We start from the raw sequence: 26217 nt of genomic DNA on the forward strand, positions 1-26217 counted from the left end.
CAAGCGCCAGCCTGACGACCTCGAGGAGTTCACCACCGTACCCCAGTTCTGACGGGATGTGACGAGTCTTACCGTTTGGAGGCTTTTCACCCACCTGACCCACAAGGACTCCGGTATATAAAGACCTCACCCCCAAAAGGGGAAGGGGATGGAAAAAATGTGAAGGTAATCCCTGCTCTCTAGCTCTCTCGTTTCTCCAATATTATCTTCAAAGCTCTTTACAATCAGAGTGCTAACTTAAGCATCGGAGAGCCTCTGTCGGGAAAATACCCCCGGGTCCTCTGATTCAGTTCTTGCAGGTCCCTCAGCTTCCAATGTCTACGAAGGAAAGAAGACCACCTCATGCAGAGGGTAGTCGGGTTGCACTACACCAGGGAGCTCCACCATTCTCTAAGTCATAGGCCGCCTACTAGGGAGTTCGCCACCAGGTAGCTCTCCGCCAGGCAGTTCGCCACCAGGCAGTTCGCCACCAGGGAGCTCGCCACCAGGCAGTTCCCCCTAGGCATTTCTTCACCAGGCAGTTCGCCACCAGGCAATTCGCCACCAAGTAGCTCATCACCAAGGCACATCACCACCGGGTCAAATAACGAGGTACTTAGCCAAAAAAAATTTTACATCACAAAACATTGGTACATGGCCAGAAACGGTTACATCAATTGGCGCCGTCTGTAGGAACACGCTACAAAAAGCTAAGTTCTCATCCTACAAAAGCTAAGTTCTCATCTTACCAAATCTAAGTCCTCACTTTTTAGAAATTGAAGCTATCGCTTTATAGTTTACATTTTTTATGAACTCAAAGACTATGTAGGGAGCTAACGGACTAAGTAACTCTACCAACCTTACTTTCAATTTAGATAATGCCTCATCAGTCCTCTCCGCAAGGTCCCCCCTACAAAGATGAGCTCTTCGTGGCTTCTGCGGGAGTTGGCGGCCAACAGACTACATAGGCGTCCTTACCGGTCGAGCCTTCCAAGGCTCCCGTGTGAGCTGGCAACCTAAAGTTAGTAGTGCTGCCCCTGAAGGTCGAGCTCCTAGTAGCTTCTTGTAGGAGTGGGTGACCGGCATTATGAAGCTGATGCAGCACAATCATAGCTCGACACCTCACAAGCAAAGCCTATGAGCCACATTACTACTTAAGACCCAGTCGCCTCTCCGGCATGGGCAAAGTCAAAAAAGAGTAGACTACGAGTCACTCCCAAAACCTACGGGCCACATTACTGCTTAAGACTCGGTCGCCTCTCCGGCACAGGCAAAAGTCAAAGAAGAGTAGACTATGAGTCACTCCCAAAGCCTATGGGCCACACTAAGAATTGGATCAGCACTTACTAGCTCGTCGACTTACGGGCCAAAAGAAATCTACTCCCTTCGTTGAGTTACTCTCAGCTCGGGAGTGGGGGGCAATTTATGAGGGCAGATTTGGCCCTCGAGTGGAATTGTGACACATGGCACCTCATGCCAACCAAGTGTGGCCTCTTGACAGCTCGCCATAGGCAGCTCGCCACAGGCAGCTCGCCATAAGGAACTTGCCACAGGCAGCTCGCTATAGGCAGCTCGCCACATGCAGCTCGCCATAGGCAGCTTGCCACATGCAGCTCGCCATAGGCAGCTCGCCATAAGCAACTTGCCACAGACAGCTCGCCATAGGCAGCTCGCCACAGGTAGCTCGCCATAGGTAGCTTGCCACGGCAGCTCGCCACATGTAGCTCGCCATAGGAAACTCACTATAACCAGCTTGCCACAGGCAGCTCACCATAAGCAACTTGCCATAGGCGTCTCGCCATAGGCAACTCACCACAGGCAGCTTGCCATAGGTAGCTTGCCACGGCAGCTCGCCATAGGTAACTCACCATAAGCAGCTTGCCACAGGCTTTGCCACAAACAACTCGCCATAAGCAACTTGCCATAGGCGTCTCGCCATAGGCAACTCGCCATAGGCAGCTCGCCATAGGCAACTCCCCATAAGCAGCTTGCCACAGGCAGCTCTCCATGGACAGCTTGCCATAAGCAACTTGCCACAGGCAACTCGCCATAGGCAGCTCGCCATAGACAGCCGACCATAGGCAACTCGCCATAGGTAGCTTGCCACAGGCAACTCGCCATAGGCAGCTCGCTATAGGCAGCTCGCCACAAGCAGCTCGCCATAGGCAGCTCGCCACTTGTAGAGTAGCTTGGTACAGGAGTAGTTTGACATATCGCATGAAGATCTCCTGCCTGACGACCTGACCCAGACACCGACCCACCGACTGACACAAGCGCCAACCTAACGAACTGGCCCAGACACTGACCCGCCGACTGGCGCAGGTGCCACCTTGACAACCTGGCCTAGACACTGACCCGCTGACTGACACAGGCACCGACCTGACAACGTGGCCCAGGCACCGACCTGGCCACCTAACACAAGTGCCAACCTAACGACCTCGAGGAGTTCACCACCGTACCCCGGTTCTGACGGGATGTGACGAGTCTTACCGCTTGGAGGCTTTTCACCCACCTAACCCATGAGGACTTCGGTATATAAAGACCTCACCCCCCAAAGGGGAAGGGGATGGAAAAAATGTGGATGTAATCCTTGCTCTCTAGCTCTCTCATTTCTCCAATATCATCTTTAAAGCTCTCTACAATCATAGTGCTAACTTAAGCATTGGAGAGCCCCCGCCGGGAAAATACCCCCGGGTCCTCTAATTCAGTTCGTGCAGGTCCCTTAGCTCCCGCCGTCTACAGAGAGGAGGAAAATATGGAGTTCCCGCAGGTCCCTCAGCTCCCGCCGCCTACAAAGAGGAGGAAAATATGGAGTTCTCGCAGGTCCCTCAGCTCCCACTGTCTACAAAGGAAAGAAGACCACCTCATGCAGAGGGCAGTCAGGATGGACTGCACCAGGGAGTTCCACCATTCTCTAAGTCACAGGCCGCCTAGTAGGGAGTTCGCTACCAGGTAGCTTTCCACCAGGCAGTTCGCCACCAGGGAGCTCGCCCCCAGGCAGTTCGCCCCCAGGCAATTCACCACCAGGCAGTTCGCCACCAAGTAGCTCATCACCAAGGCACGTCACCACCGAGTCAAATAATGAGGTACTTAGCCAAAAAAAATTTTACATCACAAAACATTGGTACGTGGCCAGAAACGGTTACATCAGGAGGAAAAACCAAAATTTTGTTATAAGGTTTGGTTTAAATATTCATACAAGGCCCACACCTCTCATAATCTTGTATCTTTTGCATATGTATGAATGTGATACGGGCTGAACCAACCACCAACAAAACTTCGACATGTGGTAACCACTGAATTGAAGCAGAGCTTATTAGTATCATTTACCTAAGCACAGTTCAGTAGAAAACAATCCTCATCGACCTGACCACGTGTGATGTGCGAAGCAGAGCCAATGGTCCGTTTAGTTTGTAGATAAGATCGAAGTCGGAATCAAAATCCTTTACAATCGAAATTGGAATGATCCATTCCCATAATCTGTTTAGTTCAGATAGAAATAGGAATAGGAATTGGAATCAGCATAAATGGAATTTCATTCCCCAAAAAGGGGGAGAGAATGGCCTTTAAATGGGGGGATGCCATTCCAACAAGAATGAGAATAGGGTTCTGATTCCGCCCAACCAAACAGTTGGAATTGAAATAGCCCATTCCGATTCTGATTCCAAATCTCTATTCCTATGAACCAAACAGGACCTAAATACCACTTGGCACTACCAATCAAGGTTCAAAGTATTGATGCACCAGTAGGTGCGTATCGGGCTATATCGGTACTTTTTTTTTTCAAAACCGGTTCAGGGGGCCGGTTTAAAGCTCCTCCACCCCTTGAATCGATTAAAACCCCGATACACTCTTTAGAGACGTATTGGGGAGCTCCCAAAATGATACGTATCCGCCAATATAGGCCGATACGTGAACGCTCAGCTCTGTAGCAAGCTTCAATTAATTCATTATGCACACTTGTTGCACTTAAATGGCTTGGATAGTTCGAATACTCTTACTTATGAACGTTGGAATTGCTAACTCGGGATATCATCCAGGTCACTCTGAAGTGTTGTATCATTAACGTCAGTTTGATTGATGACTTTGCTTCATCGATATGTACTATACTTTCCCGCATTAATGTTGAAAACTAGCTGCCAATTACTAAATAGAGACAACTAAAAGGTAACTGAGAGTTGTAATCTATTGAACAAGTCAACAAGAGCTCGAAATAGATACTTGTTCCTTAAAATTTTATAGAATTCTTCAACAACTTTGCTCAACTTTCTGTTTCTCTCTTCATTTCTATCAAATAACCAAGTGAAATTTTAAGGAGTGTGAAACAAAAATGTTTAAAAAAAAAATCCTCTAACCAAAACTTATGCTCACTAGTTTTTCTTTATATTTAACTTGTACCTAACTAATGCACATGGAGTTATGGAACCAAATACATACCAAGTAAGATTGAGAAATAAACCAGTAGAGCCTCATGATCGATCCCTTTACCTGTGTTAGGTTTGAAAGAAAAGGTGGGGAAACGAATGAAGGAAAATAAAAAAGAAAAAGAAAAACACAAGTCCACAATTTTGAATTTTCAACGTTTATGGGGACATCTGATTGCATCGGAGGATGACATGTCATAATTTTCACGTGGAATTGTACGTGGAAGCAGTTCTCTCTCTAAAACTCACAATGCCATGCATGATGCATCACACTGAATGTGACGCAACAGTTGCAGTTATTTAACTTTTACACCGTCGATGTGTTTTAAGAAAAGTAGACATGTTTATGGGCCGGGCCGAGCTTTTATTCTTCATAAATAAAATTTTATTAGGCCCGAGCCTGAACCCAACCTTAATAAAAAGCCTGAAGTCCAACCTAACAAAAAGATAGATCAGTGCTTGTGTCTGTGTTCGCCATCGGTGCCTGTGTTTGTGCCTATGTTTGTTGCCGACTAAACAATAAGAGAGGAATAGAACAAAAGGGCAAAGAGAAAGGACTCGCTGCCAGTGCCTGTGTTCGTCAGTGCCTGAGTTCACGTCTGATAAATGAACTGAGCTGAGATGCTGAAAGTGAGAAGGAGAAATGAGAAGATGAACAACCGAACAATGAAAAGAGAGAGAGAGAGAGAGAGAGAGAGAGAGTTAAATATAAAGAAAAACTAGTGAGCATAATAGGTAATAAATGAACTGTTTCTCTCTTCATTTCTATCATAGTTTTTCATTTTGTTTTCTTCATCTTTTGTATCTTTTTTATAAAGTAACAAATATTTATATATCTTTATTTTATTTAACTAATCATTTATCCACTTAGTAATTTTCATTCCTAATGACAAGGAGAATAATAAAAGTGACCATTTTGGTTCATAAGAACACAAAAGTGGAAAAACGAAATTTCTACTATACATGAGAACTTTAATAGGTAATAAAACAAAGAAATTAGTACAAAGAGTTTTCTGCACTATCTTTGGTTCTTGAAGAAAAAAATAAATAAATAGAGAGAGATCGCCCAAGGGGGAGGAGGAGGGTAAAGGTAGGAAACCATCTCAAGTGCAGTTGGTTCAGCCTAAGCCTTGAGCCTTTTGATCACCCATTTCCTCATCCCAATAAGCATGCTGTAATACTAGGGCTGCAATCAAATTGAGCTCTAGTTTGGGCTCAAGTTCATCAATTATTTGAACTGCTCAACAATTAAATATATATATATATATATATATATATATATAAATATATTTATAAAATTTTTAAAAGAATATATATATATATTTATAAAATATAAAAATATATTCATTTTGAGTTTTTGAGCCAAACTCGAATTTGAATTTGAGCTTAACAGTATTTTATTGAACTGAGCCAAGAAATATACAAGTTCCGCTTGGCTCAATTACACCCCTATATTGTATTACACAGTCTCAATGTATATAGCAAATTAGAAGTTATATATGCAATAATTCTCATATAGTATTGTTTTTAATTAATTTCTAAATTTTCACTTCTCATAAAGTTCAATTTTTATAACATCAAACTTTACTCCATATGGATGGGCCACCTTACAATTTTATTAACCTTGATCACAAGTAAAATTATAAATTACGAGAGAAGTCAGCCCACCTTACCTTTAAACCAAAGTACATCATGCTCCCTTACAAATTCAACTTAGCCCATATTACAATAAAATTTATAAAGTTAAACAGAAACCAAGAAGATTAAAACTACAAAAATACAAGAAACAGGACCCAAAGAAATGAAAGAAAGCTACACCGAACCATAGAATTAACCAAGGAGAAGATAGGTGATCCACATATAGTCTTCTTTCCACAGTTGCAAGACTTGTGGGGCATCCACATATATCCCAGTTCAGCTTCGGTTAGTGCAATGCCCGTTGAAACAGACTTGCATCGAAAATATTTCCATACTTGTGTACTTTATTTCATGAGGAGATATTCCCAATGCAAGGTATAAGAGGTTGTTTGAACGGTGTGAGTATGGGTTTATAGTAACCCAAGCCGAACTCAGTCTATCCTCCTCCACCCCCAAGTTTGCTAAGAGGACTGCACGCTTACTTGTATGTAGAATCTCGACATGCATATTATGAAGAAGAGTTGAAATTTTTCTTATACACGTAATGTTCCATGGGTGGGGGGACTCCTGATCAATATAATATAATATCAACTAAGGCGGCACTTTCACTCTTTAATTCAAGTTCATTGATGTTCCAATTGTTGAATTTTAATCTCATTAGAGATTAAATCTAACGTGGTTCGATTAATCAATTACATGAGAAAAGAAAGAAAAAAAGTTATACATGTATCTTGGAAAATAGTTTTTTCTCTTATTAAAACTAGTTTTCAACTTGTCCCATGCACATTGGAAAATTATAAAACTTGTTTTGAGTTTTTAAATATAAGCGTATTTATACTCTTTACAAATACAAAAATAGAGTATGGGGGCTTGCTTTGTAAAACGCGTGTGCGACACAAGGTAACTATGACTTTTGGAGCGAGGCTGACTATTGATGATCTCAATGGTCACAATCCGATTGGGTATGATCAAGAGGCATTATTCAAAGTTAACATTGTGACTACTCAATGAGCTTTTTCTGAACCAGCACCTTCCTATGCTCCATGCTCCATGATTCCTTTCATTGTTGTCTCTCTCTATTCTGTCTACTACTGTCTCGCAAAAGATTTATTCGGAGACTCTTCAACTTTGTTGGTTGTAAATTCTTGCCCAAGGATCTGTTGTATCAATGAGAATGGGTTTGTCTATGACCCAACAACAAACTTAATAAAACTAAGTGGGGACAAATAACGTTTTAAAGACAATGTCTTTAGACATGCCTCATAGTTTTTCCTCCAAGTTTCCATGACCCCAATTCCTAACACTAGTTATTGCATAAGTTCAGGCCATCATAAAGAGCCAAAAGTTCAACTTAAAATAGAATATACATAACCATATAAAGTTAGAGAAATCTAAACATCACCTTCCAACGGCATCCCTAAAAGACCTCTGTCCCCACTTAGGCCAAGATTCCCACGTAGGTAGGCATGTAAACGGATCAAATTCGAATCGAATCAGGCAATATTCGAATTTGAATCCAATTAGAAATTTTGATATTTGAATTCGATTTGATATCCGATAAATATGGAAAATTAATATTCGAATTTGAATTCGATTAAATATTCAAATATTTGAATCAATTCAAATTTGACTAGTTAATTATTTTAGGTAATTAATAAATATATAAAATGAATATTTTATTTATATAAATTATATAAATATATAAATTATTTTATATAATTTAATTATTACATATACAAATTATATAAAACATTTAAATATTATATATATATTAAGAATTAAATAATCGATCGAATTTGGATATTTATCAAATCAAATCAAGTCATATCCAAATTCAACTAATTAAATATTCAAATTATCTGAATTCAATTCAATTATGTTGAATCTTGAATTTGAATACTGTTGACACTCCTAGGGGTGTCAATTGATGAATTTTGGATTGACCCCATCCAAATTAAAATCAATTTGGAAGGATTGAACAGACCTATAGGACATATTGAATTGGACCAGTCTGGACTTAATGGTCCAAAGTATATATTAGATTGGATTGGACCTGGTCTATTTGCAATGGATTTATATTAGATTGGAGCAGATTGAACCAATATCTATTCTAATTGAAATGATTTATATTAGATTTATATTAGGTTTGGATGATCCAAACATTTAATTGAAATGGTCCAGAGTATTCATTAGATTGGATTAGACCTAGACCATCTGTAATGGACTTATATATTGGACCAGATCGGATTGGACAAAATCCATTCTAATTGACATTCATATCCCCACGACTAGCACCAAGAATGTTTAACTTAGACATTTCCATTTCACCCTTCTAAGTTCTAACTAAAGAATCCCCTACTACTCTTGGCAGGTGATTTTTATGAATGAAATCAATATTCATTTCTCGTGGATGGCTTAACATAGTTTAATCATACATGAGTGTGTTTAGGTATAGTTAGTCAGTTACTATGTATCTACTAGTAATGTTGGGTTGTATGTTGAAGTCTACCGAAGATCCTTATATTGAAGTAAATAGAAGTTATTGTTGTATCATTTTCTTTCATAATATATAGCATTTAAGTAATTTTTTATTGATAATATGGAATCTTTTGTTCATCTATCTATCTATCTATCTATCTATCTATCTATCTATCTATATTGGTCTGATTTGGAATCTCAATTTAACGGATAGAATGTGATTTGAGTCTAGTACGGCCTATAGGGTAGGTGGTTTGGCCCGTGAGTTAGGAAAATTTTATGATGACAGAAAGAACATAAGACTTTGACCAATCAAAACTCTCCAAAATTTTGATCAAAACCCATCTGATTGGCCTGGTTGGTCTGGTATCAAGTATAATGTCTTTCCAGCATTATGATTGAACTCTATGAATTAAAATATAAAACATTTTTATCGGCATTCCTTTATAATATATTCATCTTGAAAAACAGTCAAGGACGTGTCTAGTTAACAGTGTGGTAGTGTAGAGCAAGGATCAAAGTATCAATATCTAATATTTTATGGGATAAATCAGATACAAATACGAATATGTTCTCGAAACGCATGAATACGAATTGAAGATATAGAAATGCTTGGATATGTTAGGGAAATGTATACAAATCACATAAATGCATTAATAATACTAAACTAAAAGCTGAATTATCTATAAATAAGATATAGACACGGGAGAAATGTATACTTCAATAGGTTAAATGAAGAGAAATATTACAATGAACAATATCGGGACTCTAGAACATTCGGACATTGTACAATAATTATCACTCTTTCAATATTATAATTATAATTTTCAATTTTTATTAATTCTAACGAGATCCTCTCATTCCGTGCACGCACAGACATAGATTCGGTCCAGATTCCTTTCCCAAGCTGCTTGGGCAGGGATACAAAACTAGAAATATTGAGAAGTGGTCCTTATTAATTAAGTATTTTTATTTAAATAACAACTATTTTTAAATAATAAATATGTTTTCATTTTTTTACATATAATGTTTTTATTTTACACATAATTGTAAAATAAAACAAATAAATCATTTAATGTAGATAAAATAAATTATATTTAATTTTCAGTTTTTATTAATTTTTTGCGAAAATTAAATCTTAAGTTATTCATTTCAATTTTTATAATTATAATTTTCTGTTTTCCATTAATTTTGATGGGAAAAATTATTTATTTAGTATTTTTATATAATAACTCTGTTTTTTCAAATAATAGCTATATTTTCATTTTTAACATATAATTATGTGTAAAATAAAATATATAAATCATCTAAGGTAAATGAAATATATTTATTTTTATAATTTTTAGTTTTTATTATTTTTTAGAAAAATTAAATGTTAAATTATTTATTTAAGTTTTCATAATACTCTTTTTTAAACTTATATTATAGATGAAAAACAATACAAAAGTAGTCAATGTATAGTTTTTTCAAACTAGACATGGATACGCCTTCGTATCGGTGTTTATCATACCAAATCCACTTATATGGTGTGATACGGCTCGATACGGAGGCGTACCATGCCGGTATGCATGACTCATGGGATACATATCCAATCATACTGTGTCCTATATCCATGGTCACGAATACAGATATGATACACCCCATATCAGGAGTATCGTATCAATACCTTAATCCTTGGTGTAGAGATATATTCTAGCACATCACATACTATTAACAAAAGTAGATACATACCATTGAACACCCATAAAAACCTTTTAATCTATGTACAATAATGAATCAATCAATAAAAACATTTCTTTTTAAATTCAACCATTGGATATCACATTGAATATTATTTAATTTATATGTTTTAGCCTTTAGGTAGTAATGCCAATGTGAAACATAATACTGCCTCAAACACTTGTTCAATGCCTAATCAAAATAAAATGAATGATATAATAAAATAATTTCATGTCAAAATATTTGAACTTAAAATCCATTGCATCTCTATATTTGAGCTTGGTATGTCAATGATACCAAACACTACCTAAATCGGAACCAATCCAATTTTAACACCCGATTATAATTGTCTGATCTAATTTTAACTTGCATTTTGACAGTAAACCATAATTGGATAAAATGATATCGATAATGTTATAATTATACCTTGAGGTAAGGTTGTAACTTGGGTCGGGTTGGCCCGAATCCAACCTTAACCCTACTAAAAAAAAGTCAGGTTGGGTTGATGCTCGAGTTAGGGTTAGGATTGAAATTTATGAACCCGACTTTACTTTGAATTGAGTTAGGGTTGACCCCTCGAGTAACCCGAATTCTTTAGTGGGAAGATGGTATGGAAAGAGTTTTGACATACCATATCTTTTGATTGGTCAAAACTCTTTCCATACCATATATTTTCTGCATTGGTCAAAACTCTTTCCGTACTTTGTCGCCATAACAGGTTTTGGAGGGTTGTGTAGCAAGAAGATGCATGTCTCTCCTACATCAAAAAATTGAATTTATAGTGGTAGAGCTTGCTCGGGGATAGATAGCTTGGCGAGACTAGACCGGTAGATGCCGTCCACAAGGAACTTGAAAATTTTGTTGCCAATTTTGGGGACAAAATAATCTTTTTAATACTGAGAATTGTTTGAAACAGTTGGATTTCTTTAAGACAACTAGTAAACATGTACGCGCATTTGCACATGACAGTATCTCTAAGACAAAACTATTTACAATTCATGGGCAATTTTGAACAGTTATAAGTGGACAGTTTCTTAACTGTTATAAGCAGACAATTTTTAGAGTGACAGTAAAGGACATATATGCCCTCTTTATGCCCGTTGTATGCTCAAGGTTTAAAATTTCGATACAATAAGCCCAATATGGGGCGTATTGTATCGTATCTTTGGAAAACCGATATAGGATACGCATGGAAATTGGGCATTTTGCCTTTATTCATGCGTTTTGGGGGTGTATTGGGGCGTATCAGTGAAAAAGATATGACCAAAAACTAAAAAGAAAAAATTAAAGGGGGAAAAGCAAGCTTCTTTTCCTCGAAATAAGCCTTCTTCACACCGAAATGATTCTAAAACTCTAAACTTCATTCATAGAGTGCTAGATTTGCATACGTTTGCAAGAAACAAGTGTGAATCGTTTTTTTTTTTAAGATTTTTCAAATTTTGAAAAAACATGGCAAAAATAGGTAAAATTTTTCAATCTTTTATAATATCTTGTGATTTCTTTTTTTTGAATGTTTAAATTTATGTTTATCTACATTTCTTACATTCAAAATCATAATTTTTTTTGTGCTATCAGCATGGTTCAAAGTACCAATACGCCCCTGCTCAATGGGTTTTTTAGTTTTTTTTTTTTCAAATTTTAATTTTTAAAGATGTTTTTTATTGAAATAAGTGAGAGTCTTGAAACTCTTGTAAATAGGTGTATTGAGACCAAAATATATAATACGATATGCCCGATACGAGGCGTATCGTATCAATACTTTGAACCATGGCTATCAGTAGATTTATGGAAATTTCATGAGGGTATTTGGGGAAAATATAAATTAACAAAAATTTTGAAAATGTAAGTTTTTTCTCTACCTATAAAGACTAAATATGTTTTAGATCTATGGATTTATCTATCATATCCATAGAGCAATTGAAATTTCTTATTTAATATTTTTTTGATTTTTTTATATTTTTAGAATTAAAAAATAAATAGTAATTAATTATATTTTATCATTTGATCACAACAATTGAATATATTATAATTATATGGATGATCTATCATATTCACAAACCAATTGAAATTTTTTCTTTAATAATAATAATAATTATTTTTTTATTTTTTAAAATAAAAAGTAATTAATTAATTAATTATATTTTATCATTTGATCACAATGATTGAATATACTATAATTCTATGGATGATATATCATATCCACAAAGCAATTGAAATTTCTTCTTTAATAACTATTTTTTGAATATTATATAATATTTATTTATTTTTTAATTTTTGAAAATAAATAATAAATAATTATTATTATTCATAGAATTTGTGCTAATGCATATTTTATGGTTGGATAGGAGACTTGGGTTTTTCTTATCTCATAAAACATTAAAACTTAAGAATTATAATTTATAAATTATAGTTAAGCATAGGATTTTTAATGAAATTATAATTAACTATAATATATTTCTTCATAAAACCATTAGAATATATTAATTTAATGTATATACACCTCATTGAAGTTTTATATTTAGTATTGTTGATGTATTTTTATGATTTATTAAAATATTTATAGTGTTTCTAAGCATGTCTATACCTATCTTAGTTTTTTCTCCTATATATAATATATATGCATATCCCGATATTTTTCTTAAAATTGCCTCTCAATAGTGTATGAGCGTTTGGATACTTTGAAACTTGTGTATGATGCTTAGAGAGGGATAGAAAATGTCCAAAATTCCCTTTATTGAAACAATAATAATATAGTTGGTCAATTTTCTAAACCTTAGGGGGTAATTTAAAAAATTCATCCTTTATTTTTCTCTTGCCGTATCACTTCATTCCTAAATCCTAAATCCTCTCCCGCCTTCTGAGTTCTCTCTCTCTCTCCCACATGGCTCCTCCAAGGATTCTTCTCTGTGGAGATGTTTTAGGTCGCCTCAATCAGCTGTTCAAGCGCGTCTCTTCGGTCTCTCTCAGACTTTCATCCCTCCCATTTACGCACACTCACATGGTGTATAGCAAAATTTCATCTTATAGTTTCCATTTTGTTTTACTAATTATCGTCTGATATATATTTTTTGTTAATTTACTTCAAGGTAAACAAATCAACGGGTCCGTTCGATGCACTTTTCTGCGTGGGCCAGTTCTTCCCCGACTCAGCCGATCGGCTCGAGGAGCTCTCAGACTATGTTGATGGACGTTCAAAAGTCCCTATTCCTACTTACTTCGTCGGAGACTACGGCGTCGGTGCTCCCAAGGTTCTTTCCACTGCTTCAAAGAATCCGGATAATCAAGGCTTTAAGATGGATGGATTGAAGATATGCGAGAATTTGTACTGGTTAAAGGGTAGTGGCAAGTTCAAACTCCATGGTATTACCTAATTTCCTTGACTTGTCATATTGGTGTATATTTATCTTTCTAATTCCGATAAATTTTAGCTTTGCTGATTCCGAGCTTAGTTGCCCGGGTCACAACTAATCAATATAAAAATTATAAACTTCGCGTAGCTCATTCGCGTAATTGCTCAGGTGGATTAAGTGTTACATAAAGAAAAAAAAATCCATTGGTGTTTATTGAAACCCGAGAGAAACAAAGGAGAGCATTGATCTCTAGGTTTTGTTTGGTAGATTCTCCAGGTTCTCCATGTTGTTATTGTTGTTACTACTGCTAACTTGCTTGATTACTTCTGCTCTCAACTGTTCAACTTATTGGTTGCAAGAAATTCCATTTTCACTTGGTAATATTTTTGGTTGGCTTGTATGCCCGAATGATTTTCCTTTAGGCTGATTTATTAAACTCGTGTACAGGGTTATGTGTGGTCTACTTATCTGGGAGGCAGTCATCAAGTGGCCAATCATTTGGAACATACACCCAAGATGATATTGATGCATTGCGAGCTTTGGCTGAAGAATCTGACTTGGTTGACCTGTTTCTAACATATCCTCATTGTTGTCAAGGATGTAGTGTTTTAATTCTCAATACAGCTGGTGCTTTCCATTACTGGCTTCACAATTTGGTTTTACTTTTATATTCCATTTTCTTTGACTTTCTTGACTGGCTATCACTAATGAATGGCCAAGTGGGGTCTTAAATAGAGCTGATACATCTGAAGTTCTTCCTGGAATATCAGATTCATTTGGAAGTGATCCTGTCGTATCAGAGTTGGTTGCTGAGATCAAGCCTCGGTAAGCAATCACCAATGTTTTTTTGGTCAATTATTGTACATGCATTTGACACTAAAACTGAAATTCCCATTTAGTGGTTAAAAATTGCCATATTGTTTCCTTTATCTTTGCTAGTGCAACCCCCTCTCACAGTCCCAAATCCCAAACAAATAATAACTCATTGGAATTACTCTTCCTAGATCTATATATTCCAATACACCAGAAGAGATATTCAAAATTGTCATCTGCAATGCCACAAATTTTAAAGTACTTGATAATCAGAAAGAGAACCTTTATGCAGATTGTCATTTGCAACTTCCTGAAGTTAAAAAGGAAAAACATCCTTCCATATCTTTTGGTGCAACTTCTTTAGTTACCAAGATTTTGTTGCAAGACAATCAAGGGTTCTGATATCAGATGTTTAAGCTTCAAATTTGGAGTCCATGTCACCACTTGAAGGGTTAACAAGTTGCCCTCAAATTTGAACATGGATATACCAACAATGAAATCCACGCTATCAACTTAAACATTCATATTTCTTCTAGCCTACTCAGCATCATTCAGACAATAATGAGCTTATACATATGCCTCTTCAGGTCATTGAGTTTCCAATTGACGAAAATACTCTTGGTATTTATATAATGTTGAGAAAAAGGTAATGGCAAAGAAGTCTAATATACCTTTGTGTTGGGATAATTTATGAGTCAACCACAGATCTTGATACTTCTCTTCCCCTATCTCAAGGTTGATGAATTCTGTGGAGGATTCTTTGTTAACAATGCTTCCTATGAGGGGGTGTAGTTTGGAGTTGCTTTGTTGTTGTTATTGTTGTCTTCTTTCTGTTCATCTGGTGCAAGGTGTAGTTTGCAGTAACTTTGCTGTTGTAATTGTTGCTATCTTTCTGTTCATCTGCTGCCCCATGTACTCCTTTTCTTTTTCTCATTTTTTTTATATATTTATTCCATTACTGATAGAGCAAATGTCTACTGTACCCTTTCAATGAAAACATATTACAGATTTTTTTATATACCTATTATGTTGTCTTCATATCCTTTGTTTTGTTTGACCTTTCTGAAAGTGAACTATAACCACATTTTCCTGCATTGCTTTTTTTTTTTTTTTTCCATTTTTTTCTCTCCTCTGCAGTACATACATGTAATGCCGAACAAGGCTACACTATTTTGTATAGATATAATGTAGGCTTTCTGATTGTGGTGGTTATCTTGTCTGTAGCTATCACTTTGCAGGCACTAAGTGTGTATTTTATGCACGAGAACCATACTCTAATAGTGAGGTCCAACATGTAACTCGCTTCTTGGGTCTCGCTTCTGTTGGAAATAAGGATAAACAGGTTTGGTTCTTATTCATAGAAATTCTGATAACAATGTTATAGAGTCTGTATGATGCCTTTTGCTTCTCAGTAAAATTTTTGGCTTCTCTAATTGATAGCACTGTGTAACTCATCAAGCTTAGGTTTCTAAATGTGCACTTTGTTTAAGCTCTAAAACAATTAAAACTGTTATGCTTGTAGAGAAAACTTGCTGCAAGGCATATTTTAACTTTTGGTATACATACCTTCTCAGAAATTTATTCATGCGATCTCTCCTACTCCAGCATCTAGTATGTCAGCTTCTGAGATCTGTGTGAAGCCACCAAACACCACCTTATCTCCATATACAGTTGTAGAGAAACCAGTTCATCCTAAAGAAGCAGAAAAAAGACCTAACAATAGTGTTTCTGATACACAATATTGGCGGTATGATGTCTCCAACAAACGACAGAAGCAGGGAGATGGAGATGGTGAGAAGCTCTGCTTCAAATTTACATCTTCTGGGTCTTGTTCAAGGGGAGAAAAGTGTAACTTTAGGCATGACATGGATGCAAGGGAGCAATGTCTAAGGGGTGTTTGTTTTGATTTTATAAACAAAGGAAAATGCGAACGGGGTCCTGATTGTAATTTTAAGCACAACTTAGTGGATGAAGGTGAGAAATTTTCTCACAGGAGAAATAGATCAGAGAGCAGGTAAGTGTACTACTACATGGATAATTTTTTTTTTTATCTGGGTATGTTACAAATTCATGGTTCCTGCCCATACTTATTTATAATGCCTAAGCAGTGCTATTTTATTAGTAGTCAGATCCAAACTGCTTTCGTTTTCTCCCTGCCTCCCCTCCCCCTTTCTCCCTTATATGTGTTTGTGATTTTTATTTTTTAATGTGGCAACTTTTCGTGTTCCATAGGAAAATCGCTTCTGTTTTACTAAGCAGGATTCTTTCAATTGAGCTTCAGGTCAAAAGAATGCTGGTTTTGTCTGTCAAGCCCCAATGTGGAGTCTCATCTTATTCTCACCATAGGAGAAAATTACTATGGTGCACTGGCTAAGGGCCCACTAGTTCAAGACCATGTACTGATCATACCTATTGAGCATTGTCCTAATACTCTTTCTCTAGATCCAGAACTAGAGAGTGAACTAGGAAGGTTCAGAAATGCTTTGAAGATGTATTTCAAGGATCTAGGCAAGGAAGTTGTTTTTTATGAGTGGGTTTCCAGACATGGCACTCATGCCAATCTTCAGGTAACATGAAGTTCACTTCTTCTCATAGTTTAAAATGTCCATAAATTTCCTAATATTTCCACAACATATTTCCATTTCCATGGTCGAGGGTGGGCCTTGGTGCAATGGTTGGGTTGCTCCATTGTGACCTGGGTGACCAGGGTTCAAATCTTGAAAACAGCCTCTGTATGTGCAGGGGTAAGGTTGCCTACATCTGTCCTTCCCCAGACCCTACATTGGTGGGAGCCTTGTGCACTAGGCTGCCCTTTATTTCCAGTTCCATGGTTACTGACAGAAAATATTACTGGAATTGACATATTCCCCAATGAAAGTTGCTAGTGCCGTGTGGAGTACAAGAGATAGTATTATAATATGAGTTGGCAACAATATTTTAGATATGTGAAGAAGCAGTGTTCTTGCCAACCTAATGGACACAATTACCACTTTGAGCCATCTCAAAATCCTTCTCAAACATGAAGTTAAATCTTAGTTTTTAGTGTAAGATAAATCATTTGATTGATATATTAGAATCATTTACATTTTTCTATGAATTTAAATTTTGCTTAAATTCATCCTATCATAGCTTTGATGATTTGGAACAAGATAATAATTTAAAAGGGTCTACTTGCACATCTTTTGTCGTTACATAAAACAAGCATTCCATGCTTTTGCATATTTCACAATGTTTTCACCATGTCTATAATGTTTGCAATATTTCCATACAACATTTCCAATATTTCCACCAGCATCAGCATTTTAAACCTTGCTTCTTCAAAGACCTCCTATTGATGCCTGAACTTTAGGGGGACTTGGTAGGTGATTTCCAAAGTCCTAGAGTGATTCTAGGAAGCTAGGAGTGATACTTATGTTTTTCTTCTCTTTTTTATCTTGCATTCTCTTGTAAGCCTTTTGGGTTCAGACACAAAGACCAGTCAAAGACTTGAGAAATGGCGATCAAAAGCCATTGCTCAATTTATAGCTTTATAAATTGAAAATTACTTATTCGACACCTTTTACACCCTTCTACCCTTTATTTATACAATATGACATGGTTTAGCTGCACTATACCTCAAGTGAGTATACCTTTTACCTCCTATATGAAAAGACCAAGACAAGGTACAAGGTCCATTAACCAATGTAGGTCCCAGCTATCTGGGGTCTTTAGAGGGGTAGGTTGCTGCTGCAGGCCTGGGCATTGCCTTGACATTGATGGTAGTTGCTTTATATTAACTTACAACGTCTTGGATTGCTGCTGCAGTAAATGGTATCTTGTTTATATATAATTTTTTCAGTTCTTAATTTACTGATTTGAAATTTCTTTTGCAGGCTGTACCCATTCCTTTGTCCAAAGCTAGTGCTGTCCAAGAGGCTTTCACTTCGGCTGCTGAAAAATTAGGATGTAAATTTGAATCCTTCAACTCAAGTAAGTTTAAATCTAGGATGTCTACTTGGTTCTTGTATGTTCGTTTCATCCTTCTTTCAATAAGATTTCTTATTTATCAAAACAAGCAAGTTTAAATCTTCTAAGCACATAGGATGTTTATCTTATATATCCGTATATTTATTTCCACTGGCCATGCTAACTGGAAGAATCAAATTCCTTGTATAATTTTGTTTTGGTTGATGAGTTATCATAGCATGGTAATGATTTAATAAGACTGGGTGTGGGTATTGTTTTTGCTGATATACCATTCAGCTCTCCCTTAACAATTTTCCAAAGAGTGCCCTCACTAAAGCTGAAAGTATGAATGGTTGAATTTGATAAATCATTTGTAAAGGTGTCTCTTCTTGCTTTTCCTAATTTAATGTTTTCAATACTGATACTAGTAAGGTGTAGGTGTTCTCATATAAGTTTGTTTAATTGGTCTCTCTAGAAACCTTTGTTGGGAGTCCTAATAGAAATATATCTACATATGCGAGATGCTTCAACAAAGGAGGAAGGCTTGAAAATTGTCTTCTAATGAGTGAATCTATGCAAGGGAAGCAGTTTGTGACTCAAACCATTTTTCATTTCTTGTGCATTTGCAGCTGAAATTTTGAATCATTTTATGTCTATTTGGTGCCTATTGGGCACTAGGGGTGGATTCAAGTCGAGCCGAGCCGAGCCGAATGCTTGGCTATTTGAGCTCGGCTCGCTGAAACTATGTTAAGCTCTTGAGCTCGAGCTCGGCTCGGTTCAAAGCTTGCAAGTTTGAGCTCAGCTTGGCTCGAGGTCGACTGCAAGCCAAGTTTTTTTCTAAAAAATAAAATTTATACATATAAAAATAATTTTTATTTTACATACAAAAAACTAAGAATTATAAAAATTATTTATTATTATACATATAAAAATTAAAAAATATACATATAAAAATGTTTTTATGTTACATACAAAAGAAATAATTATAAAAATTATTTATTAAATATATATTTATATATTTATATGTATATGTATATGTAAAAATTATTTATTTATTATATTAGGTTCGTGAGCCTCACAAGCCGAGCTTCATTGGGCTCGAGCTCGGCTTGATTAGCAAACGAGCCTATATATCAGGCTTGAGCTCATCTCGAAGCTTGGTTTAAACCAAATCGAGCCGAGCTTTTCATGAGATGAGCTCGAATAGCTCGTGAGAAGCTCAACTTGTGGCCACCCTCCTGGGCACTGGGAACCTTCTCCTCTTTGAGTCTTAGAAAATAGTTTATGGGCAGGAGCACCATAATTGCCATCATATGAAACATTTGGGAGACCAAATTCTAGGATCTTCTTTGGAAAATGTAGTCTTACTGGATTTTTTCCAAATTGATTACTACAACTCTGCTCATTATGTTTTTGATGAGAGATTACTATAGAGACTTTTCTATCAGATTATTTGTCAAAGTGTGGTACACTGTAACTGGCTAAATGGTTTACTTGGGCTATTTTATGGTATTATCGTAAACGCTACTCATTAGGTAATGCTGCTGCTCCCTCAACTCAGTTATGTTTTCCATCCAATTTGGTGGTATAATTATTGATTCTCCTCAATTTTTTGCACTTTCACCAATGTGGGGTTTGGGGAGGGACAGATTTATGCAGCCTTACCCCTGCACATACAGGGAGGCTGTTTCCATTTTAAGAAAACAATTCATTAAATAAACCCTATTTATTAGTATAATAATCAATTCTCTTCATAAGTTTGTATTGCAAACTTGCTCTCAATGTAAAAAGTAAATATTATATCTAATGCTATTATTTGTAATGTGTTCTCATCTCTCTTCTCTTCAAATTCTGAACTGTGTACTTTGCTAAACATTTTATAGTAGATAACTATGATTTAGTGTATCATTTTTCAAAAAATAACAAAAGATTATGAATCACTCCATATGCAACTAGTTCCTTTTTAATATAACAAGCCATTCAAAAAATTTACAAAAAGATAAGAAAATTGAGCATGGTTGATCACTGTAGAAGAAGTTGCCACTGCACCCCAAGCATGCAGCCATTGTGAAAACCTTGAAGATCTCCATTATTTTAATCCATTGTGCCACTTTTAAACTAATACTTTCTATGATTGCCTCCTTGCGCTTGCTAGTCTCCTTGAATAATATGTTATTCTTCTCCTCCCAAATAGTCCACTAAATCACAGCTCTAGTGGCTCTCCCTCTCTTTTTAGGCTAAGGAATCCAGGGCCAAAAAGGCTTGCTACTTCAAGGGCAGGGTCCCACGTGCAGCCAAAGAGAGAGCAAAACCACACCCAAATGCATTTCAAAAAAGGACAGGGGAGTAGTAAATGAGAAGTAGACTCACCACTTTCTTTCAAAGGACCCACCCAAACTATTGGACTATATCAGAGTTATAAAATGAAGCACAAGAAAAAAGTACTAGAAGAAGAAGCTGACCAAATATGACTGTCAACACAAGATTTTTCCAGGAAAACTAGTTTGATCTTTGAAAATGATTCAATCACAGCGGAACATTCCCTTTCCCTAAGCCCCTTGTGAAATCCAAATCCCAATCCAACCCATTTGTAGATATCAAGCAAAGTTTAGAGATGGGTTCATTATTATGAAGGGAGAAGGAATAAAGTGTAGGGATGCAACTTGGGTGGGCTCAGGTAATAGGCCTGGCTCGAAGGCCTGAGCCCAAAGTAGTGTAAAATGCTAACTCGTGCCAACCCGAGTTGCACCCCTAATAAAGTGAAGGGAACTGGTTTTTTAGGGTGGAATTCCCCAACCATAAGTCTTCTCAAAACCTAGTTCTATTGCCACACCCAACACCATACTTTAGGAAGGTTGAGAACACAGGAAGTAAACCGTGAATGGATTTCCAAGGGGAGGCTGAAGAATCCCGATATTGACCTTGGCACCCATCCATTGTCCCACATACCATGCATACTCACAATAACCTTGTGCCACAAGCAGTCCTGTTCAATAAGCAACCTCCAAAGCCATTTTCCTAGAAGGGCCTTATTCCTCTCTACTAAATTACCTATACCTAGCCCACCCTAGTCCCTACTTCTAAACACGATGTCCCATTTTACTAGATGATCCTGCTTCTCTTCTCCTGGTTCCCACAAGAAATCTCTCATGCACTTCTCCAATCTCCAATCTTACGTTCACTCTTTGATTCTCCTGAGTTTCACTTCCAAGTCACAACTCACAACTCACAACTCTAATCAGCCTCATAGATCAAATTTAAATGATACATTGACATATAAGAGAAAAATAAATAATTGATTATGCTATTGTTTATTGTTTTAACGGCATCAAGTTTTCTAAATGATTTTTGGTCCTTTACATGAAGTAATTGCAATTTTTTTTTTTTTTTTTTAAGTCAGACAATTTTACTTTTCAGAGTTGCTTGATGTTTGAAATGATATTCTCATTGTAATGGTAGCTAATGAATGACGCTAGGTAAATGTTATACCTGGGTATTCCATTGTAATGAGAGCTGCTGTTGTTTGGACTGTATGGGAAAAAAGGAATTCCAGATTTTTTTCAGGGAAAGAGAGAAATAAGGAAACCATTCAGGAGGTGATTTGCTCCAGGGTATTTCATTGGCTTAAATCAATGGGTATCTTCAACAATGTCTCAATAGATGATTTGCCAAGAAAATGGAAAGAAATTGCCTTTTCAGCCCTGGCCCAAGAGGTTTCAGTTCCAAATTGCACCCCCCCTCCAAGTGGATTTTATAATTTGAACTTTGATGGAAGCAGCATTAGCAACCCAGGGCCTTCCGGGTATTGGGGGTATTTTAAGGGATGAGAAAGGGAAAATAACTGCTTTGTTCTTGCCCAATCAAAGAGGGTGACTCTCTTAGAGTTGAGACTTTGGTGGCCTTAGAAGGCGTTCAGAGAGCTAAGGGCTTAAACTTGAGGAAGCTGATCATCGAAGGAGATTCTAAGCTGGTGATAGATTGGTTAAAGGGAGATAAAAGTAGCCTGTGTATGTACAGCAATGAGAAGAAAAAATTCAAGTGGTTGACAAAAGAAATGGAAGTTAAAGTAGCTTTGGTTAAGAGATGTGCAAACTCCTTTGCTGATGGGTTAGCGAAGCAAGGGGTGAATAGGGAGAACTTGTTTTGGGCTGAACTGTAATTTTCTGCAATGTTTGTTGTGTGGAGGAGATAAGAGAGGTTATCTTCCCTTGGTATTCCTTTTCCTCTAATTAATGAAATCCCTTGTTATTGAAAAAAAAAAACGTTATACCTGGGTATTGATCATACTGCTAAATGCTTTGGGTTTGAAAGTAGCATATTCTTCCCTCTTGTTTTTAACATTTGTCTTGAATTGCTTTCTCTTGCTCACAATTAGAATTTATACATCTTAATTGATATGAACATTTTGTGTCAAATTCTCAAGTAGCTTGTTAAATTGAATTTGCACAAGGAGAAAATAGCAGTTTGATAGAGTCTTGTTTGCTTCATCATTTCCAATGCTTCTCTTAATTGCAGACAACAATTTTTTCAAAGGAAGGAAATCATTGAGAACACAGTTTGATAGAAGAATGAGTTTCTTTTATGTGGAACTTCCAGAAGGTACAATACTATCACATTCTGATGAGGATAGTGAGAAATTTCCAGTGCAATTTGGACGTGAGGTAAGGAATTTTTTTTTTTCACAATCAAGTGATATATATGATCTGTTTTCCATTGTTCCTAGGTATAATGCAACTTTTATGTGCGATATAATTATATAGTATGCACTAAGTTCTGGGCTTTGGGTTCTGATGAAGAGGTGGTTTGAAAAAAATTTACTGCAGTATTTTATCTATCTATGGCTGTTGACACTAAAATTGTTTTTTATTTTCTTATCTGTAGAAGAGATAATTTATTATTTTTGCTTATAGATGAGATTAGTACAACTAGATGACACGACTGTCACCCCCCAAAAACCCAATTCAAATTTACATAGAAGCCTGAAGCCTAAAACAGTTGCTGCCTCATAACTAGGGGTGAGCATTTGGTTTATTTGGTTAAAAACCGAACTGAATAAACCGAAATAATCGAAGTTGAAATTTTCAGTTTGGTTTTTGGTTAAAACCGAATTTCAAAAATATATACTATATTATATATTAAACATAATATGTTATATATTATATATTATATATTACATGCTATATAGCAAGGTTTGGTTAATTCAGTTTTTTCAGTTAACTGAATTTCTAATTCTAAAAACCGCAATATTTAAAAACCCAAAAAAAAACAAACCGAATTAACCAAAAACCGAAACCAAAAATTTCAGTTCGGTTTTTCGGTTTTAACCGAATAATGCTCACCCCTACTCATAACCCCTTGTTTAGCAAGGGAATAAGCCATTCCATTTGCACTCCTTACCCACTTGAATTCAGCATTTACTTCCGTTGCAATACTTTCTGCTTCCTAAAAGCATGTTTGAGAGTCCACAGGGTGTGTTTATTTCAATTTGCACATGAAATTAACTTTGAATCCCCTTCAGCCAATACTTTAATTGTTCTAAAACTAAATTTAGGTTGGTTGGCATCGTGGTTCTAGTATGTAACTGTGAATATGAGGTTTTAATCGATTCATAGGGTCTCAACAAGATAGTTCCTATCAATAATAAACAATAATAAATTCACATTACATATAATAAAAATAAAAAATCAAATAAAGAAATAAGAAAAGAGAAGTTTCAAGAGGCTTGTAATGATCAACATAAAGACAAATGAGCCAACTTGATATTTTAGCATTGTCATCACCAAGAAAAGCTTCCAGATTTTTTCTCCTTAGTATCTTTGGGGAAACTTGAATCACGGGACTAAGAAATTTATAGCTTTCTATTACATATCTGTTGTGACTAGTATTTGGGTGTTTCTGCTCGAGCTGTAGTGGGTCTTCTTGGGTTACCTATCTATAAAGTAAATGATTGGTTTGAAGAACATCTTGAAATTCAGGAAATGTTACAAATTGGTTCAAGAGATGAGAGGATTAAGGTTGCCTATCAGAAAGACTAATCCAATCCATAATGATCTACTGTAAAATATCTTGTTATTACTTCACCAACCTTCAGTAGTCTACACTAATCAATAAGATTAAAAGAATAGCAATTAATGCAAAACAGGCAATTGGAAAGCAATAGTCATGCTTTTAATCCTCCAAGCTACCAATGAATGAACTATTACATTTGATCCTTCTCTCATTTTCTCACCCATAGTTGTGGTAATGACCTAAGAATCATTATGTTCTGTTTATTAATATATTGCCCTTGTGAACATCAGACTGTTATTCCCTGTTGTCATTAATTTATGAGTTGATACTAATCTGCACGTAAGTGGGCATTGCTTTTGTGTTTCTCATCTTGAGCTCATTTGGAAAAGGAATTAGGCCTTTTGTGCAAAGGTGCAGAGTATGCCAAAATTCACATGATTTCTTATTTAATGCCATCATCGAAGGATTTTCTTGCAATCTAGAGTGTGTTTGATAGTGTGGTGTCTTTGAACCTAATGGGCCCCACTATGGTGTGGTTGAAACCACATGGTTTGAACCACACTACACTTTATAAGGTGTTATGCAATGTGGTATGGGCATGGCAGGAAAATCCCAAGAACTTCAGCTATACTTAACTTGCGATCTGACATTTAATGCAATTTGATGGTGGTTACAATCATCAGAGACAATGTTTACATTTTGAATCAATTATTTGCATGCCATGCATCAATTTGCAGGAGCAAAAAATATTTGCTCTCTTGCTCCTGGAATATCCGAAATGTTCTGAAAAATGTTACAAGATGCTGCCTAAGTTGCTATTAGATGAACTTCGCTAAGGACATAGGGTACGGGTTTTGCTTGAATTAATTTTTAAGGTGCTAATGACTCATATTTCCTTTTGAATATTTGGTGTTTACATATCAAACTTGACATTATTGATTTATTGTGGCTGAAATTTAATTAGTTTCTTGGTAATCATTAGTCCTTTTTTCCTTTTTTGAGTGAGGGAGGGGGTTTTGATATGGTGGTATGCTGATATTATTGGCTTTTCACTACTGAATAACAACACTTTTTTTCCAGACCAAGTAACTAGAACATGTTCTTGGGGAAAGAGTTAAGGGGGATATCAGAAAGAAATGTCATTTACTCGGTACTCACTGTCATGTAGAATATTTTTGCAGGTTCTTGCTGGTCTGTTGAATTTGACTGATAGAGCTGACTGGAGGTCTTGTAAACTTAGCAAAGAAGATGAGATAAAAATGGCAGAAGGCTTCAAGAAGCGATTTAAAGAATTTGATCTGACTAATTGATTTTTACCATGCATGGTACACAGTAGCTACTATAACCTGCAGTATCATCTTCCCTCGTGCTTTTTCTTTTTCTTTATACAACTGATATCTCATCTGTTTTCAAATAATATTTACAGCTGGGCGGAAGTTTCATTCAACAAGAACTAGTCTGCGTTGCAGAGATCATTGCTTGGATAAACCATAGGGTTGACAATTCTTGGACAGACGCCAATGTATCACCTTGTCAACTTGTAGCATTATTCTTCCTGTGTTCATCAATGAAGTAAATCGCATAACTGGGAACAAAGGATGGAAACATATGATTTTGAGTTTATGTGCAACGCACAGCAAGAATGAAAATGACGAGCAGAATGCTACAGACTACAGTTTGACCCAAAAAGGTTGTTAACTTGTTATTTGGCCAATGCATATTTTAAATGACATGTCCACTACAGTCTACAATGTAAGGTCAGGCAGGCCAAGATGTAAAGTGTTAATGAGTTATGATTGGAAATGAACAAGACCTTGAGCACTTTAAAATACAGGATGATTTGTGTTGTCTTATCATCTCAA

The 26217-nt window shown here is 36.3% G+C and overlaps 1 protein-coding gene across 2 annotated transcripts; it reads left to right on the plus strand.

The window, feature by feature from the left end:
• The first annotated feature begins 13019 nt into the window (after positions 1-13019).
• LOC148842340 (CwfJ-like family protein / zinc finger (CCCH-type) family protein) lies at positions 13020-26217 on the plus strand. Of its 2 annotated transcripts, none has more exons than XM_088959802.1 (11): positions 13020-13194; positions 13325-13598; positions 14036-14163; positions 14292-14413; positions 15626-15743; positions 15976-16415; positions 16683-16968; positions 18274-18370; positions 22862-23007; positions 25537-25680; positions 25782-26217. In XM_088959802.1, exons 1-10 carry the CDS (start codon positions 13120-13122, stop codon positions 25663-25665), a joined length of 1815 nt encoding a protein of 604 aa, XP_088815928.1. In that variant the 5' UTR covers positions 13020-13119; the 3' UTR covers positions 25666-25680; positions 25782-26217. The 2 variants fall into 2 exon arrangements, with proteins under 2 accessions (XP_088815928.1, XP_088815927.1); XM_088959801.1 differs by having other exon boundaries at positions 13054-13239.

The sequence above is a fragment of the Nelumbo lutea genome, chromosome 8 (genome assembly GCF_056320005.1).
Source record: "Nelumbo lutea isolate HS-2025 chromosome 8, American lotus-T2T, whole genome shotgun sequence".
Taxonomy (NCBI): Eukaryota; Viridiplantae; Streptophyta; class Magnoliopsida; order Proteales; family Nelumbonaceae; genus Nelumbo; species Nelumbo lutea.